The sequence below is a fragment of the Haliotis cracherodii genome, unplaced genomic scaffold (assembly GCF_022045235.1).
Source record: "Haliotis cracherodii isolate W230 unplaced genomic scaffold, xgHalCrac1.p SCAF_9, whole genome shotgun sequence".
In the NCBI taxonomy this organism is placed as follows: domain Eukaryota; kingdom Metazoa; phylum Mollusca; class Gastropoda; order Lepetellida; family Haliotidae; genus Haliotis; species Haliotis cracherodii.
Window position 1 is genome coordinate 42,018,753 of NW_027266343.1, and position 9,687 is coordinate 42,028,439.

General features: G+C 39.9%; 1 protein-coding gene across 1 annotated transcript; it reads left to right on the forward strand.

Annotated features, from left to right (window-relative positions):
- The first annotated feature begins 1,547 nt into the window (after window positions 1-1,547).
- Window positions 1,548-9,032, forward strand: LOC139452360 (1,5-anhydro-D-fructose reductase-like). The gene is made up of 10 exons (XM_071233814.1): window positions 1,548-1,713; window positions 4,664-4,831; window positions 5,456-5,572; window positions 5,763-5,843; window positions 6,328-6,450; window positions 6,737-6,849; window positions 7,877-7,958; window positions 8,340-8,423; window positions 8,719-8,801; window positions 8,904-9,032. Exons 1-10 carry the CDS (start codon window positions 1,642-1,644, stop codon window positions 8,944-8,946), a joined length of 966 nt encoding a protein of 321 aa, XP_071089915.1. The 5' UTR covers window positions 1,548-1,641; the 3' UTR covers window positions 8,947-9,032.
- The last annotated feature ends 655 nt before the right edge of the window (window positions 9,033-9,687 follow it).

Genomic DNA, 9,687 nt, shown 5'->3' on the forward strand with positions numbered 1-9,687 from the left:
ACCATGCGCTGGTAGACCGCAGTTAAATGATATATACACCGTGGGCAATTAGACCAGTTAAACTTGACATTCACATTGCGCAAGGAGACCGTAGATAAATGACATATACTTATTGCTAGGAGACCGTGGTTAAATTGCATGTACGCCATGCGCTACGAGACCGTGGTTAAATTGAATGTGCGGTTTTTTTTCGGATTCAGAATTTGCTTAGTAGGGGCTGTTATCTTGACTGGATTGACTTGTGTTGAGCGCAAATTGGCATCTGGTGATTACGCGGGGGAAGGAAAGCGGCACAAACGAGACGACTGAGAGTTGGAGTATTGTTGCCCTACAAATGACACATACTCCATGCCCTAGTGAACCATATACCTGCATATACCCGTTAGTAAATCACTGAACAAGGCCAGAGTTACATTTCCAACTTAGTTGGTAATAAAAAGCGTCATCCACAGCATACATCACAATGGTGAAATACAACAGGTCTCCAGGACAGTTTAAGATTTCAGGACAATAACGATACATTAGTGTTCCGTACTGCACGTTACCACTTGAAGCACACGTTATTTAGGAGGAGGTATTCCCAAATGGTTCACGTAGGCTTGTGTCTCATAGGAATGTGAAAACAGTAAGAGACAAATCGCCCGTATGGAACAGAAGCTATATTCTCTACCCAGAACCCCCTGAACAGTACTGACACCGTCGTGTTATCGAGTATCGCGATCGGCGGGTTAGGAATTCGCTGTGTCATGGCGTATTGGTGCTCGCTGGCTTGAGGCTTTACTCAGTTCAGACATGATTATTTATTGCCCCTTGGGTTCTATTGATTGTCGGTAGGTCGGACAACCAATGTTGAGGTTGCGTGTCTTCCTCAACCGTAAGGTATCGCCGACTGTAGGATCCCCATACCCCTATCTGTTTGCATTCTGGGTGCAGCTTAACGTTTACCACTCGGACTAGTGGTTTCGTTTTATGGCTGTAACATGTACTGTTTCCCCTTCAACCCAGGGATTTGCTTTTTAGCGAGCATGAAAAGTTTCCATGTATTGACCTGCTTTAGATAACATTGAAATTGGGGTTTACAGGACACTATTGACAGTAAGGCTACATACACGTGATGTTGCAGGGATGTTAAAAATAATTTAAAAAAAAAAAAGATTATAAAAAAATTGTCACTTTGGACATTCACGTGTTGAGACTCGCATAACTTTGGTTTACCTCCCATATTAAGGTGACACGTCGTTATATAACTGGAATACTGTTGAAAAGCTGCGTACGTTTAACCCAAATCTCTCACTGACTCATTTTAGAAAATATTTTAAATTTTCCAGTTCACCCCTGAATGAACAGATTACACAATGGTAATAACTTACGTGGTTAGAGAGAAGCAGGTATATATACATAAATATATGTATCTGCTAGTGGTCATAGTTTTGCATTATGGGTGTGTGCACACGTGAAACAATATGCTGCCCTATTGAAATGTTGTGAAACTTACACCTGATGACAGGCATGTGACAAAGTTGTTCCTGTATCCGGGTCAACAAATCGGGGTGAATGAAGTCGGGTTATCTATCCACTCACAGTTATTCTCTCTAAAATACGTGAGACGACAGTCGTGTACCGGTCTTCTGGGTGTTCAACATGGCAGCAGTTCCCGTCTTGAAGTTTAGTAATGGAAAGTCTATGCCAGTGTTTGGTCTGGGTACTTGGCAGGTAAGAATATAAGATATGGGTTTGGGAACAGAGACAGAAGTACATAAATGGGAGAGAGTAAAATATTGCAACGTCATGATGTCATATGTGGCTGCAATACAAACTTGCATTATGATTTTTCATATGAGTAAATGTAAAATTGAATATATCATAATACTACATTATATTTAGAGGAATATTAAAGTTTTTAGAAATATTAGTTATCTGTGAACAATGCTAGTACTTAATATTCACAGATATGGATCGAGTTTAGAGTGAACATGCATAAAGCATATTACATAGATTTTATTGCGCGAGACCGCACGTATAATATTATGGAAAAGGGCAACGTTTATCGACTATGTTTTGTTTGTTTTTGGTTGTTTAACGCCGTACTCAGCAATATTCCAGCTATGCGACTGCGGTCTGTAAATAATCGAGTCTTGACCAGACAATCCAGTGATTGATATCATGAGTATCATTCCACGCAATGGTGTAAGATGACATGCGTCAACCAAGTCAGCGAGCCTGACCACCCGATCCCGTAAGTCGCCTCTTACGACAGGCATAATCACCTTTTACGGCACGCATGGGTTGACCTTTTCCATCCCGGATCTTTACGGGTCTTGTCGACTTTATCGACTCTGGGTTTACATGGGACTACCTTGCTTTCAAATGAAATTGAAATATTCAAGACAAGACAAGACGTGTATTTGGTATCAGAGGCCTCACGACATAGAGTACAACTGTTACATACCTGTTCTCTTCGGGGATCAGGTTGAACAAAAGTTTACAACATCACACGACATCGTAATAGTACTTATATAGTAAGTCCTTATATAACCGTTTTCAGTACAGAGCAATACACTTTGTGTATTTACCATTTCACGTTGATAGTGGTCGACGCGTCACGCGTATATCCTGCAAGGTTTGAGATTGCATGCCTTTGTAGTTTTGTTTTAAACATTTTATAGAATAAGGTATTTTTCACAATCTAAAAATATAAGATTCCCGTTTGTAGCAGGGGCGCTCATGCATGAGCTACTGAAATACACCTCGTCATAACGCAGTGACTGGGAGTAATACAACATACACTGTTTCAGTTGATCCTGTAAATTTACAATCATCATTCTCTGATATGTAAAATAACCCACCAATATTCTGCATTAAAACAGGGCAACTGGATAGAGTAGTGGGTAAAGCGTTCGCACGTCACACGGAAGATCCGGGTTCTATACCCCTTATAGGTGAAATGTGTCAAGTTCATTTTATGGTGTCTCCCGCCGTATTATTGCTGGAATAATGCTGAAAGCGCAATAAAACCATACTCTCTCACTCTGCATTGATTATAATGGACAATGCTATTTCCATTATGGAATGAAATACCAGTCCGTTTTACGAGTCCGGTAATACCATAAGCCTGTGGTTATGACGATCCACGATCAGATAATTATTATACAAGTGTTCGCGTATCCTGCCCTAGACGTTTATTTCTAAGTATAAAAAAATATACACAGTTCATTTTAATTATTCCGTAAATATATAGGATGCGTAAGCCTTCTTTGTTTCCGTATGTTTGTGATATTCAGTCGTTGAATCCCGTGTGACTCATTCAAGCTGATCAGAAACTGGCTGAATATGCAGCTTGTCAAACAGTTATATGATGGGTTTTATAAGTATGAAGTATGTGAGCTATACTAAGATTAATTTTTAATCCCAGAAATAATGGTTACTAAAGATTTAAAGTGAATCTGTTTCAATCATAATTAATACTTTCTGGTTTTCATCTTAAATACAAACGGTATTTGAAAATACAATATATTCAACCTTTGCAATGAATAGGTGAGATATCTCGCATCTCCAATATATCAGCCACGTGTGTGTCATCATTTTATCACGATGAGGCCACTAGGTCACCGTACACTGACACAGGGTTATACACGCTACTAAATATGCATTGTCCTCGTCAGCTAGAGACTCGTGATAAATTATCCTGTTCTCAAGTTTTTGTTTTCTCTTCAGGACAATATTTTTCATTCATAGTGAGCTGCCGGGCAAAAGACAGTGTACACCCATGTTTGATGCTGTTTTAAAATGAAACAAACAATAACAGCGAAAAAACACATTTAAATATTCATAAGAAATCTCTGCCAAAGCCATGGCTGATTGTACGATTCCGACAATATCGATCATGAGCATGTGTTTATGAATCACTATCAAGTAGTGATGTCTCGAGGTGTTCGCGAAATCGTTATTCGACATGAACCAAGTGAACAAATTGATTTTTTTCGGCGGAAATCATAAGATATTTTGTACGTTAAGTTTGTAGGGTTTCAAAGACAATTAGCAACCATTTTTCGGTTTATTACTTTTTGATGACGTTGTATACTTTCTTTTGCTGGGCAATTAAGTTGGGGCTTTTAGCAATATTCCAGCAATATCACAGCGGGGGACACCAGAGATGGGCTTCACACATTGTACCCATGTCGGGGATCGAACCAGGGTCTTCAGCGTGACGAGCGAACGCTTTAACCACTAGGCTACCCGACCGCCCCCTCTCTTTTTCAAGCTTCTTATCATAAAAGTATTTTTTTCGATAAAATCCAGATACAGGACAACTATAATACACGTAAACAGAAAATAAATTCTGTGAATAATCGAGTTTGGATCAGACAATCCAGTGACTGATATCACGAGCATCGATCAACGACTTGGGATTCGATGACATGCATCAACCAAGTCAGTGAGCCTGACCGAACAATCCTGTTAGGTCGCTTCTTACGACAAGCATAGTCGCTTTTTATGCAAGCAAACAGAACATAAGAGTATATTTCTATATAATAATCTTTACCAAGGTAAGTCAGAATAAACTTGACATCAAGCCAATGCTATTATTATATAGGCACCGTTCCTTGATCGTATTAAAACTATAAATATCGAATTGTATACACCTATTTCTTTATCCGTGTAGTCTCCGAAAGGCGAAGTAGCGGAAGCTGTTAAGGCAGCCATTGCCTACGGGTACCGCCATATTGACTGCGCGTGGGTCTACGGCAATGAAGCGGAAGTGGGCCAAGCTATCAAGGCCAAGATAGACGACGGGACAGTCAAGCGTGAAGACCTCTTCATAACCACAAAAGTGAGTTATTTACTTCATTGAATCTCCTCGCAAACGTACAATAACTAAATATCACTGTTACATGTATATCGATCGTTGAGGTTAATATCAAGGCCTTATGGTCAACAACAGATATTCATTACTTTTCAAACAAAACATTCGTAAATATACCATAGTCAGAACTCTATATTACCCCAAAAAGGGTGAAATGTCACAATATATTTACAAATATTTTTAGATGAAAGTAGATATCCCGTGATGTTGCCGTTGTGTTGGTAAGGAGGACAAACCAGCCACATATTCTAAGTTATCCTGTCCACATAAAGTCAATTTGTCACAAATGTCAAAATCTTAACTACAACCGTGCTCGTACCACGTCGAGCAAGCTGTAGAATAGTGTGTCAAGTGGTGGATGTTGTCAGTGTGGAATACTTGTCTATGTTTCGAAACAAGCAACAGCAACATCACAGTTCGTCGACCCTATACTTGTGCTCGTCTCCTACTTCAGGGGTTGACATTATATTACTGAATACTTTTCAAAATTAATCTCATTATTTAAACAAAAATGTACAAGTAAACCCAAGCACATTCCAATAGACATGAAATATACGTATCTAACTCAGGGGGTACGTCATCTGTTTCCAGTTATGGAATACATTCCATCGTCCGGACCTTGTCGAAGGTGCAATGAAGGACTCTTTGGAGCGATTGGGACTGTCCTACGTTGATCTGTACCTAATCCACTGGCCAGTTGCCTTCAAGGTAACAAGAACGGTTACTATCGCGTCTCTTCATATCATCTGTTTCCTCGAACCTTTATATATGGGAAGAAGATGTGCCATTTCTATGTCCAAAAACTATTGTATACATAGTGCTCTCATGCACGATGTGTAAACTTTCAATATTTACATTGCATATTGTGTGTGTATGTGTATTGTTTGATGTTCTGTAGGAGGGCACAGGTGAAATCATGCCCAGGGATGCTGACGGCATCCTCATCTTGTCAGATGCTGACTACCTCGATACATGGAAGGTGAGTAACAGCAACATGCGTCTCCTAGACATGTAAGCATACCTGGTAATGTATATTAATTGACAATTTTGCCCTGATTGTTATCCTGAGTTCATCCAATTTAAAGACAGTTTGTACATGTATGTCCTGATACTTGTATACTGAATTACATTTCATGCGACCTGTGAACTCCCGGGTTAGAATAGGTCTTCAGCAGCCCATGCTTACCGTAAAGGACGAATATGCTTGTCGTAAGAGGCATCTAAAGGCATCGGGTGGTCCGGCTCGCTCACGTGGTTGATAACATGCCATCGTATCCCAATTGCATGGATCGATGTTCATGATGTCAATCTCTGGATTGTCTGATCCAGACTCGATTATATAGTGCGGCGTTAAAGAAACAAACATTTCAAGCAATATTAAAGCACAATTATTCTCTAGCTCAAGAAAAAATACAGAGTAAAATGTTACATTGTATTATATAATGAAATTTGTGTTCCTCCAGGAAATGGAACTGCTTGTAGAGAAAGGGTTCACCAAGTCTATTGGCGTATCCAACTTCAACTCAGAACAACTACAACGGCTTCTACAAACAGAAGGGTTGAAATATGCGCCAGTGACCAACCAGGTAAAAATGACATCATACATCAAGACAATATGACATTGTTTTTCATAGAATAGAAGATATATTTTTACACGTGGATGCTTTGATGAGTTGTAACACTGATTTTTACATAGATGTACGTGATTATTGTTGACAGGTCGAAATCAATCCCTACATCCTGAACAACAAACTAATATCAAGACAAAATGACATTGTATGTCTTAGAATAGAAGATATATAATAATTATTACACGTGTATGCTTTAATGAGTTGTAACGCTGATTTTCACATACGTGATTATTATTGACAGGTCGAAATCAATCCCTACATCCCGAACAACAAACTGATATCCTTCTGTCGAGAGAAAGGGATTGCTATCACAGCCTACTCGCCCCTCGGAAGTGCTGACCACCCGGCGTTTAGGTAAGTCACACACTTCATGTAACTGACATCATATTCCTTGTCAGCAACATTCTTGAACATTCTAACAACTAAACTACCAAAGATGGATCACATAGGTTGTCAAGGAAAACAATCCCTTAATTGGACCTTTAAACATTCGAATACTGCCACGACCTTATTGTTCTATTTGCACTTTTTTTTTATTTTTTATTCCCAATGTAAAACCTACTATTGGACATAACAAGACATTTTGTGACGTACATGTGGGGTCTAATACGTTCCAAAGTGGCTGGTTTCATACGCCGAAAGTCCGTGTTTTCTTAGGTACAGCTGTATGGTAATGAAATAGGGAAGGGGTTTACGAGGATTGTACACTACACAGTCCAAACCCTGTACGCTTGGTACTCAGTGGCAAATTTGTATACAAGATTCTGCTCGATTTGGTTTGGTTTGGTTTGTTGTTTTACGCCGCACTCAGCAATATTCCAGCTATATGACGGCGGTCTGTAAAATAATTGAGTCTGGGCCAGACAATCCAGTGATTGACCTCATGAGCATCGATCCACGCAATTGGGATCGATGACATGCATCAACCAAGTCAGCGAGCCTGACCACCCGATCCCGTTAGTATATATAAGGGAACGTTATACTATCTATGAGTAAAGTGGACGTACGTCTTGTCATAGTCTTGCGGAGAACGTTTCATTATTCTCACGCTTAGATCCAAATATGAAACAAATAAGGTGGTGTCGCTGTTTTTTTATTTCAAGTTTAAAGTGATTTGTCTTTAAATCACGACGATAATGAAGAAAACCCCAAAGTAGGCCAGTCGGAGAGAGGGAAGCAACCCAATTACATAGGACTATTAAGTACGGTTTTGCGATCACTTCTGTGTCGGTATTAGGTATGAACGCATATTAAACTACACATGGACAGTTTTATGTTAATAATGTTTTCTGTTCAAATCGGTCTCATTTGTTTTTACGAGTTAGGTAGGCTTTCTATCTAATCAAAATGTATTTTGTGATAAGATTACACTTTGTTTCAGATCGGATGCTGCTTTCCGACGACTATTTGATGAGCCATCGCTTCAAGAAATAGGCAAGAAATACGGGAAGACTGTGGCTCAGGTATACTGAAACATTAGTACTGCCGTGGTATTGCTGGAACTAAAAGCAGCGTAAAAAACATACTCACTTACTTGCATAGATCGACACTCTTTATCTTTGTTACCTCGTACATATCTTAATATCCCAGTGAAAAACCGAATTAGAACTGGTCTTCAGCAACGCATGCTTGCCGTAAGAGGAGACTAACTGGATCGGGTGGTCAGACTCGCTTATGCATGTCATCGTACCCTAATTGGGTAGATCGCTGCTCAAGATGTCAATCACTGGAGTTTCTGGTTCAGATTTGATTATTTACAGACTGCCGTTGCATAAGTGGCATATTGCTGAGTGCGGCATATACAAAAATGTATGCCACTGCCAACTTCAATCTTATATACTTAGGTTGTCCTCCGTTGGGGGCTACAGAGGGATACCATTGTCATCCCCAAGAGCGTCACGCCATCCAGAATCAAAGAAAATTTCCAGGTAAGTAATATCGCGTTAATTGTGTGACACTGGGACGATTGTGAAAGGTGTGAGCAATCACAGCAGTCAGAACTAAAGTATCGCACATACTAAAGAAAGACCTTTGTCTTGATGATTAATATGATGTTGGCTCATCAGGCTGGCGATCATGATGCGACGTGCATTTTCTCTAAGAATGTATCCATTCCATCAACACAGTACCATCTGAAAACGAATGTCACTGAACTATTCACACAGATCATGTGAATAGGGATTATGTCATTTTGAAATAAGTATTTACTTCTATATTTAACAGGTTTTCGATTTTCAACTGACAGAGGAGGAGATGAACGTGGTATCTGCACTGGACAGGAATTTCCGAGCTTGCGCATTTGACGTGTGAGTATACTATGTAACAAACACACAATCTTTGTTTCCAATTTGCCGACTTCATAACTGAAATGAACATAACTATTTTTACATTTCTTTTCTTTTTTACAGATGTTCGAAAAGCCAATATTATCCGTTTCACATTGAGTTTTGAATCAACGTGAACTGCAAAGATGTAAACACCTTGAACGAGAAATCTTTGAATGTGACAAATAAAGCTCTCTGAACTAATCTGATTTAAAAGCCCATTGGAGTCCGTGTTATAATTCATCACACTTTGATTACGTTTACTACTTGTTAATCAATCCCTGTGAAGAGCCGATGACATTCATCAACCAAGTCAGCGAGCCCACCCGAACCCGTTAGTCGCGTCTTACGACAAGTATAGGTTGCTTTTCAGCCCCATGTCAACCGGGTATCGGCTGGTGAAGGATCTTCTGTCAGATAGCGTCCCCGTGGCTGACTAGGGGCTATGGATCGAGTCGGACTGCTATCTTTTGCGTGGCATGGTTGTCACTGGCTACCGAGTATCGCGATCGGGTGAAGGAATTCCCCTAGGTCAAAGCGTCCTGGGTGCTCGCTGTAACGAGGTGTTTGCTTACTGCGTTTCGGCAGCATTATTTTTTGGCTGTCGTGTTTTAGTGATTGTCGGTAGGTCGAACTACCAATGTTCACGCAGAGTCAACATCGGGAGTCCTTATCCGTTAGATATCACCAGGTGTAGGATTAAAGTTCTTTCTGCATGTAGATGGATACGTATAACAATAACCTGGAAAGACGTGGTGTTCATCTTTCACTACATCATCTTTACACTTGATGCTCTTCAGTATGGCTGCAATTGCATCAACGTTGTTGAATAGTCAACTTATGGATCAGAGACCCGAATTTACACAAT

What these genes read in the sequence shown, in the direction of transcription:
- LOC139452360 (XM_071233814.1), top strand. Translation starts at nt 1,642, where the DNA reads ATGGCAGCAGTTCCCGTCTTGAAGTTTAGTAATGGAAAGTCTATGCCA. An exon ending in ACTACCTCGATACATGGAAG is followed by an intron (nt 5,844 to 6,327) that starts GTGAGTAACAGC and finishes GTGTTCCTCCAG; the next exon opens with GAAATGGAACTGCTTGTAGA. An exon ending in ACGGGAAGACTGTGGCTCAG is followed by an intron (nt 7,959 to 8,339) that starts GTATACTGAAAC and finishes TTATATACTTAG; the next exon opens with GTTGTCCTCCGTTGGGGGCT.